General features: G+C 42.7%; 1 protein-coding gene across 5 annotated transcripts in view; it reads left to right on the top strand.

The window, feature by feature from the left end:
- The window catches only part of ammecr1 (AMMECR nuclear protein 1), a 64984-nt gene that overhangs the window by 22177 nt on the left and 32551 nt on the right, over positions 1-10256 (top strand). For all 5 annotated transcript variants that reach the window (XM_048604304.1, XM_048604303.1, XM_048604306.1 and 2 more), the window contains one exon: positions 6311-6812. In XM_048604304.1, the coding sequence (XP_048460261.1) occupies positions 6311-6812 (502 nt within the window). The remainder of the gene's footprint in view (positions 1-6310; positions 6813-10256) is intronic.

The raw sequence follows: 10256 nt of genomic DNA, 5'->3' as shown, positions 1-10256 counted from the left end.
ATATGATTAACCCCATTGGAATCCAGTGCGTATATAGCCCAAGATTAATGCCATCCTGATCCCGTGCAGAACCTGTTATGCTGCTTCTCTACATCATTTAAATTGCGCCCCAAATCCTTTGACCTAATAATCCTTTGTGACAGGATGTCAGTTTTTGTCTGATAACACTCCTGTGAAGAAGCTCGGTACGTAGCACATGATGTTGTATAAAGCCTGTAATTAGCTTCAGTATAATCCAATACACAACAGTATCTTAGAATTGTTATAGCACAGGGAGCTGGGCATCTGAGTCTGTTGTCAGCTTCAGTTCTGTGCAAGAGCAATTCAAATCGTCTTGCTCTGTTACCTTTTCCCTGTAGCCCAGCAATTCCTTTCTCAGCTGCTTATCCAAATCCTTTTTGTCAACCATGATTGAATCTGCCTCCACCAACCTTTCAGGTAATGTATTCCCAATCCTAACCACATTTTGTTTTAAATAAAAATGTTTTTCCTCATCCTGCGCATGGTTCTTTTGCCAGTCAATCCTGTGCGTTCAAATCTAGGTCATTAATATATATTAAAAAATACAGTAGTTCCCACATCAATGTGAAGGGATACAACAGTGTAGCTTCATCTAGCTATGACCTTGTTTGGTGTCATTTAGCCAAATTTGTATCCATGCTGCCATAAGTCGCTTTGATTCAACAAGGTTCAACTTTGTAATTGTGCCACTTTGTCCGATCCATTTTGGGAATCCATGTACACCACCTCAACTGCATTACTCATCGACCCCCCTCTGTCACCTCATCAAATAAATTAACTTAGTTAAACACCGTTTGCTCTTCATAAGTCCATGCTGACTTTCCCTTATTAACCTAAGACACTGGGTGGGATTGAAAGTTTCAGGAGGATTGAAGGTGGCTTCAAGGTGATGTGGACAAGTCGAATGCATGGGAGAACATGGCAGATGTAGTACACCATGGCTAAATGTGAAGTTATACACTTGGGTGTGAAAAATAGAAAGAATGAGATGTTTACTGTATTTGTGCAGTCTCTTTTAAAAGGCAGCCAGATGTGTTCCATTGCAGTTTTGCCTGCCAATCGTGATTCCAAATTACTTTGAACAGATTAATTTGCATCACACTGAAATTGTCCCTCTCCAGTTAAGTTTTTTTTACCTGTGGTTTGCCCTTTTCCTTTTCTGCAGCTAATGTGTATCATGTTGGGATCACTGTGCCCCTACTGAAGCTTGTAGCCCTCTGGCAGCTTGATTCATTTGGATCCCCTCATTCTGCAGAACTAGATCCAGCAATGGCTCCTTCACTTATATGCTGAGGAACCTACTGAAGTAGAAACTTCTCTTGAACACATTTTAGAAACTTTTTTTCCTCTCTGCCCCTTTGCACTCCAGTTAATATTAGATCATTATCCAATAGCTACAGTTTTTCCCAAGGGTATGTCAATGGTTTTTGCAACTGTCTATATTTTTACAATTTTGTTCTTCTATCTTTTTCACTGTTTGGTCGCTCACTCTGGTGGTGCAGTGGTAGTGTGCTTGTTCCTGGACCGGGAGGTCCGAATTCAAGTCCCCACCTGCTCCAGAGGTGTGTAACAACATCTCTGAACAGGTTGATTAGGAAAAATAGGTTGGTAGTTCATAGAATATACAGCATAGTTTAATGGTACCTCTGCTGTGTCTTTACGTCCTTGCCACCTTTAAGGCACTTTGTATATCTTTGTATTTGTATATTATCTATAATATTCTCCTCCTCATCCTTCATTTCTTTTCTACAGCATCTTGTATATGGGAATATTTACCACCCATTTCTGCTCAGAGTCACGTCTGCATGATGTTGCAGACATCGTATTCCCGTGTGGCAAACTATACCTGCAGTTCGCATTGATTCTGCATGCGTTTGCATACAAGCGCTGTAAAAATAAATTAGATTTCATTGCATTCCCTGTCCTTCTGAGCCCACTTATTACCTTCCTTTCTTAGTCTGGTGCTATCTGTTTCCCAAACCTGGTGTGCTTCGTCTCTCCTTTCTTTTATACTACATCTTGGCTCCCATCCTCTTAGTTTAAACTCTCCTCACAGCATTAACAAACTGTGCCACCATGATTTTGATCCCATTCTGCTGAATTATTTTGTCCTGTATAGATCTTTATTACCCCAGAGCCAGTCCCAATGTCCCAGAAATCTAAAGTCCCTTCCTTGCGCCACATTTCCCCACCCCCCCATACATTCAACTAATGTATCCTTCTATTTCTGTCCTCATTTTAGGTGGCACCAAGTGTAAATCCAGATGTTATTGCTTTTGAGACACCTGCTAGATTCTTTTCTAGGTTGCTAAAGTTTGATACCTAAGACGTCGTTACCAATATGAATTGCAACCTTGGCTGCTCACACACCCAACGTACTCTGCAACGTACCTTCTTGTGATCATGTTTGCAGGTGCAGAAAAGCCTGTCAGCTCCCCAAAGTATTAAACACCCAATTACTTTCTTTCTCAAGCTTCCTGTTGCTCCCTTGTACAGTTGAACTTGCTGTGAACCTGGCACTCTCCCCAGAGGAACTTTCACTCCTATTAGTGCCCAGAGTTGATTACAGGATGGAGAGCAGGATGCACTTAGGAGATCCTTACATTACTTACCTAGTCCTCCTCGTCTGCTGGTGGCTGAATAATCACCCTCTGCCTGGACATACATAAGATGTGGAGTGGCCACCTCCATAGCAATGTGATATCCCTGCATATCTCAGCCTCATTGATGCAGTGCAATGAAATTCAACTGATCTGAAACCTGGAACCCCAGATCCTTAAATTGGTGACATTTCCTGCATGTTTGGTTGTTCAGCCATTGAGAAACATCCTGGAGTTCCAACATGGTACATGATAAGCATTTCACAAGACTGAAATGCCTTGCCATTTCTCTTTATTAGACAAAATAAATTTAATAGAAATTAACTAAAGATATTACCTGTTAATACACCTTGGTATTGTCTGCTACATTTCTGTAGTTACACCTCCGTATCTTTAGTGTACGTCCTACAATTGTACTACAGCGTAAACTGATGTATAGTCTTTTAATTATATCTGTGTATAATTTGATATACAGTCGAATTACACATTTGTATAATGCAGTATAACTTGGTACACAGCCAATGGTGACCACTCCATATAATCCGACACTGCTTATAATGGCGGCTTTGTATAAACTGGTACACTATCTGCAATGAGCCTTTGGTATAATCCAGCACATTGCTTGTAATGAGCCTTCTGTATAATCTAGTACACTGCTTGTAATGAACTCTCTGCATAATCTTGTACACTGACTGTAATACACACTCAGTTTAATCCAATGCATTGCTTGTATTAAACTCTGCACATAATCTCGTACACTGCAGTATAATTTATGGCCTGTAATTACACCTCTCAAAAAAATCTCGTACACATTCTTGTAATTACACCTCCATGTAATCCACTGTAGAGCCCGTAATTACACTGCAATATAATCTGGACTTCAGCCTTTAATTACACTGCAGTATAATCCACAATGCAGTCTGCAATTACATTGAATTGTTACCTGGTATGCGGCCTGTAATTATGGCACGATAGGTCAGGGATGCTTGGTGTAACATTTATAAACTGATTTGTTTGAATGACACTGCGGGAGTTTCAGTTCGTATGTCATATAGGTTATAACGTCAGGTCTGATTTCTATTTTGACTTGATTCATTTGGTGTACTTACATTAATTTAATTTCTAATATTTAGGAAGTGACTGGTGACTCAAAGTTTATAAAACTGTCTGCTGTATATTCCTACATAATCTGGTATTGAAGTCAAGAACTAAGCTTTCTTTATTAAAATCTAATTAAGGTCAGGTCTTGCTTGACACTGTTTTGATTATGGCCGTTTGTTTTCCAGATGTTTTGTCTTTGTTCCAGTAATGCAGGAATTAATTCCAAATCAAACAGTTTAATAACTTCATTAATTAGCATCTCCTTTTATGTTCTGTTGTGTCAACATGGATGTTGAAAAAAAGATACAAAACCAGATTTTCTTCTTTCATTTGTTCATACATCGGCATTGCTGGTTAGGCCAGCATTTATTGCCTGCTCCTAATTGCCCAGAGAATAGTTAAGAGTCAACCATCCTGCTGAGTCTGGAGTTGCATACAAACCAGACCAGGTAAGGATAGCAGATTTCCTTTCCTAAAAGATATTAGGAAATCTGATTTTTTAAAAATTAACTATAATTGCCGGTGTTCACATGACACCACTAAATTAACTTTTTCTTTAGTCCAATTTTTTAAAAATTGAATTCAGATTTCACTATGTACCATGGTCAGATTTGAACCATGTCCCAAGAATATTAGGCTGGAGTTCTGGATTACTATTGTTGTTGATGTCACATTTTCTTTTGTCATATTCTGATAAGGGGCTTAGCATTTGTCATGGAGTACTGAAATTATTGAAGAAAGCTGCTGAGCCTGTGAGAATTTGGTTGTGTTGAAACCAGATTCACCTTTGTTTTTTCTTAAAACAGTTCATAGTTTAGCCTGAAACGTTTAGCCTATATGCCATTATAAGCACAATGCTAAGAGGTTTTAATTATAGAGATGCTGTTGTGATGAAACTGGGGAGAAATGCTTTTAATTATGGTTGACCTGATGACTGTTCGAAACCTTTCCAAAAAGGGATGACAGTGATGTGACTTGGAAATAAACTGATGAGGTAGGCTGAATGATGCTGGACACAGTGCTGCTGTTTGAACGATGCAGTGTGGCAGTGCTGCATCTAGGTAGTGTAGTGTACAGTGCTGTAGCTGATAATGGATGCTATGGTTCTGACTTGGATGAATGGTGCTGTGACTGAGTAGCATTGTTGGTGTGATGTTGGGTAGCGCTGGTATGAATGGGTTGATGCTGATTGGGTGAATTGCTGGTTGTAGTCAAAGATAATAAGTCAGAGGTTTTTATTGCATTTCTTTGTTCTGCACTGCATTACAGTTCAGTATTAGCACGTGAGATATTTAGGTCATTGTACATGCTTGCAATGCCCCAAAATGCTTGATGATGGGCAACTGGATTGGCAATGTTGGAGCGGACATGAGTGGTATGGTTGTGTTTAGCATGAGGGGAGTAGCACATCAGTCAATGTCATAGAGATGTACAACACAGAAACAGAACTTTGGTCCAACTCGTCCATGCTGACCAAATATCCTAAATTAATCTAGTCCCATTTGGCCTATATCCCTCTGAACCTTTCCTATTTGTATACCCATCCAAATGGCCTTTAAATGTTGTTTTTGTACCAGCCTCCACCATTCCTTTGGCAGTGCATTCCACACATGCGCCATCCTCTGGGTGAAAAAGTTGCCCCTTAGGTCCCATCTAAATCTTTTCTCTCTCACCTTAAACCTATGCCCTCTAGTTTTGGACTCCTTTACCCTGGGAAAAAGACCTTGACTATTCATCCTATCTGTGCCCCTCATGATTTTATAAACTTCTATAAGGTCACCCCTCAGTCTTTTTAATATTGATCTACTGTTCTGTTATTGGTCTCCTGTAGATTTGCTATGTCAGTGAAGTGTTGGGATGGCTTGTCACCCAGTGAGATTTCACTGGGTACCAATAGACCGTCAACATTATGCAATAGAATTTGGAAAGCTAACTTATTATCATAAATCCAGAGGTTAGCTCAAGCTTGAGACTAATGGCTTTGGATTGACTGGGATTCAGCAAAGTGGCTCTTTTGGAAGCCTTTACTTTTCTCTTGGAATCCAATCTGCTGGCAGGATCATTTGCTTTCCTGGGACACCTGGATATTGATGGGATTGGGATTGGAAGGGGTGTGTGACCACTGATCCATTGACCTCCATTTAGGACATCGGTACTTGATCTACTTAAATAAAACTGACCAACCTAATTCAACTAAATTACCTATGATTACTGTTCTCTGTTCATTGACTCAAACAGTTTCCATCAGCACTGAAGATGAACTGTAACTTCTGCAGTCTATAAAAATATATTCTAAAACCAACCCAAGATCAGAAGGATAGAATCTGACTGCATTCCTGAGCAATTTGTCATAGTTGATCTGCTATGGTATGAAGTATTCGCATTTTAGTGAGGGTGAGGGGAAATTCTTAGTTTTATTCTTAGTTTTACTCTTTTACTCTGTGAATGCCCTGTGATTACTTCTGAATAACCATGTCACCGAGCTGACGTGTTGTGCATTTGTTTTATGTTCGTTCCACGAGAATGAACAATTAGTGTGTTATCTCTGTTAGTGTCATGTTTCTAATTGTTGGACCTTCTCTTGTCAGGCTGTCGTGCTGACACTGTGTTACAGAGGAGGATGGGAAAGAGGCGGTGCCTTCAAGTAGAGCCAACGCTCGAGCAGAAGATAGCAGCGGGCTGCTGCGGAGTGAAGAAGCCCAAATTATCGGGCAGCAATGTGCACAACCAGCTGAACCACGCTGGCACGGGCCTAGGCTGTGGCTCGGTGCCTGGCCTGCAGTCTGGAACAGCCCTGGGGAATCACCACAACCACAGCCAGAACCACAACTACAGCCAGAACCATTGCGAGAGGAACAACCGGGAGAGCAATGGGAACCTGAACTCCTTGAACTCTGCACTCAGTCCTGTGACTGGGCTGACCACAGTGGGAAACCGTTCGAATGGAACTGGGCTCAGTGGAACCAGTGGAGTGAATGTGAGGAACTTGGTGGTGACCGCAGAGATGTGCTGCTACTGCTTTGATGTGTTGTACTGTCATCTGTACGGATTCCCACTGCCCCGATCACCCAGGTTCACCAATGACCCATAGTGAGTACTGCAGGATAAGGATAGTCGATATACTACTCAATGTAGAGAGGAGCAAACACTTCCCCATTGATGCTCCCCACTTAGGGACATTAGTGAAGCATGAGGGTAAGTCCCCTCGTCAAATGAACAAGTTTAAAAGATTCTTCTTCTCTGGTTGATTAGGCTGTTTTGGGATAGATTAACATTACATTCCTCCTGGTGTATTAGTGAGCTTTGTTTCTCTGGTTTCCCATAGAGGAAGTACTGATCTCAGCCGTAATGCCATGGGGGATGATAGGGAGAGGTGGCAGCAAGTTAGCCACCCTTCCTACCCGCCAGCTCCTTGCAGCCGGTTCAAAATCAGTACTGTATTGTCAGTAACCTGAGAACGAAATAGCTAGCCGCTCCTTTTATTCAAGGGCAGTTTGCTGATTTGTTTAGACTCCAGCAAGCCATGCCAGAAACATTTGGCTCCAAGTGTAGCTACCATTGCCGAAGTCATCTGGATGCAGTTCAGTAACCAGCACTGCTGTGACATTAATGCACTTCAGATTGGCGCAGAGGCTATTTCAAAGCTGTGCAGTGACCTGCACCAAGGCTGTTTAGATGTAATGTGCTGCTTGTACCATTTAGACACAGTGCAGGATTTCACTCCTATGCTACTGGGAGCTTCTACATCCTACCACCAAGCATTTGCAGGTTAGTGAGCTTGAGCTGCTTTCTTGTTTCCTAGCAGGTGACATAATAACTATATTGTTGGAAGCATGGGGCACATTTCCTTCATACCTTTTGCAGTTGGGGGGGATGGGAACGACGCTCGGTTTAAAACAAAGAGATGCTGCTCCTGTATTTCTGAGACTTGGCTTGAATTTCAGTCTGGAGTGATCAGAAAAGAGTCCCCTCTTTGTCCTTGATGCTGGTGCTAAGGTGGGTTTGTCACTGACCTTTCATGGTTGAACTTGGCTAACTGTAAAATGATGTTTATTGACACAAGATCATGTGACACAAACTCTGTGGATTGCACACAAGGTGTTGAAGTGGGAGAAAGATTAAATGTGGTGTTGTTGATCTTCTGAACAATTTCAGCCCAATGCTGCTCTGGTCTAAAGTGAACAGATAAAATGTTGGCCTATGTCACCGATTAAACTCAGTACAGGGAATTTAGTAGGAATGTGAAGAACTTGAAAAGATGAACTCCTAACATCTGAAAAATGATTGTACATGAGAATGGGTAGACAAATAGCTTGCATTTACACAGTGCTTTTCACAACTCTAGCATTTCATGACTATTTTAGCTGTATAATCGCTGTTGTTGTATTTATCCAAGCAATGAATACTTGGGGATTGTTCAGATCCATCTGAGTCGCCCCTGAGCTCATGACAATGTAGCACTCAGTGCACTGAGTAAGCTGAGTTAATTGCTGACCCAAACCTAGTGGGGCTTGAACCCCCAAACCTCAGAGCCAGACAAGAGTGTTATCATTGAGCCACACAAACAGCTTGGACTTATGCCCAAGTTGTATTTTAGGTTGACTGAGATGCAGAAGATGAAAGTTTAGATTCCCCATGTGACATTCCTGAGCGGATGTATACTTGGGTGATCTTACTGCAGCTGTTCTGATGTAGCGTCTATAACTCTCAACTTTGATGACTTAATATTTTGAGAGCCTGGAAAAGTTGTACTGGTTTATAAAAAGAAAGTTTCCCACATTGGGTCCAGCCAACACCAAGCAAATTCAGTGTGAAGTTGGGCTAGCTGTCATTGGTCGTATGAGAGCTGATTCCCTTTTTATGACAGGTTTTGATTCACAGTTTTCAAATTGTGATGGGATAGGGCATGGGTGAGGAAAATTTAAATGATTTAAGTCTTTGAGGTCAATGTACAGCTCAGTCTGTCACACATTCCCCACTGCCCCTCCAGCCATGTTTAGTGGGTGTTGATTGCAATGTCTGAATTCAGAGCCTGGAAATCTGAAAGCTATGGATGCAGGGAGATACTGCAGTGTCGACAAATATGAGCTTTTACATTCTCAGCCACCTTGCCTGCTCATTGAATCAGTGAATAGGTTGAAACAGAATGAGGCTATTTAACTGCTCCAGACACTTAGAGCAGTTCTGGCAATGTATACCTGTAATTTACTACTGCTGTTCTTGTACTGCATCTAAAAATGGAAGGATAAAACAGTAAAAAGATGATTGAGAAGCTGATGCTAGTCCTGTTTCTCATCTGTCATAGAATTGTAGAATCCCTACAGTGTGGAAGCAGGCCATTTGGCCCATCAAATTCACACCAACCCTTCAAACAGCATCCCACCCAGACCCACCTTCCACACCCCTGTAACTTTGCATTGCTTGTGGCTAATCAACTGAGTTTGCACATCCCTGAACACTATGGGCAATTTAGCATGGCCAATCCACCGAACCTGCACATCTTTGGACTGTGGGAGGAAACTAAAACACCTGGAGGAAACCCACGCAGACACGGGGAGAATGTGCAGGCTCCACACAGACAGTCGCTTGAGGCTGGAATTGAACTCGGGTCTCTGGCGCTGAGGCAGCAGTGCTAACCACTGAGTCATCATGCTGCTCTGTCTGATAGTGCCAGCATGGAGTAGTGGAAATTGGATCAAAAGGAGCAAGTTGGTTGTTTTGAAATTCACCTGGGTCAGAGAGGCTCAGAGAAAGCATGTGGGCTTGCTCACACTTGTGTCTGGAGGTGGCGCTGGCTGGGCCTCTATATATTGCCCGTTTCTAGTTGACCTTGAGAGCATGGTGGTGAGCTGCCGCCTTGAACTGCTGCAGTCTGCTACTGTAGGTAGATCCAGAATGCTGTCAGTGTGTGCGTGCATGTGTCTGTGTTGCACTGGCTGCATAAATGCATGTATGTCCAGAATATTGCACTCTGCCTTGGGGGCTGATTCATTCCTTTAAGCTTTCCTTCATTGAACACTCTTGGCCCTTCTGTCGTCTGAGATTTTCCTGCTGTGGAAGGAAGCCAGTTTCAAGTATTAGGGCTGACCTATAAAGCTGTCATGGCTGAGCTGAGAATGGGGTGCCTCCTTCCATTTATGTGGTGACCATTTGTGGCCTTTCTTTTCCCCGCAAAAGATATTTCTCCACCTCCTCTAGCTGGGTGAGTGTCTGGGTTTCACTGGCTGTGGTATCTGGCTATATCCCCCGCATTTCTTCCCCTCCCCTGCAGCCCACCATTTTGACATTCCCAGGCTCCTGCCCTCACTGGGGCCTGCAAGCCTTCCCATAATGAGTCTAGGCTCTGCAGGGTTAGGTTTCAGATTGAAACAAAAGAGCCATTAAATGGGCTGTCAGCTTCTCCTCTTTAGGACTGCAGGGCTTGCCTCAAGATGGTTGAATGCCTAGTGGGACTTAAATAGCTGTGAGGGGTGTTGGCAAAGCACAAGGGCGGGGGGGGGGGGGGGGGGGGGGGGGGGGGGGGGGGGGGGGGGG

The sequence above is a fragment of the Rhincodon typus genome, chromosome 13 (assembly GCF_021869965.1).
Source record: "Rhincodon typus isolate 14 chromosome 13, sRhiTyp1.1, whole genome shotgun sequence".
Classification (NCBI taxonomy): Eukaryota; Metazoa; Chordata; class Chondrichthyes; order Orectolobiformes; family Rhincodontidae; genus Rhincodon; species Rhincodon typus.
The sequence above is the reverse complement of the archived record's forward strand: the minus strand, read 5'-3'. Positions and strand labels throughout refer to the sequence as shown.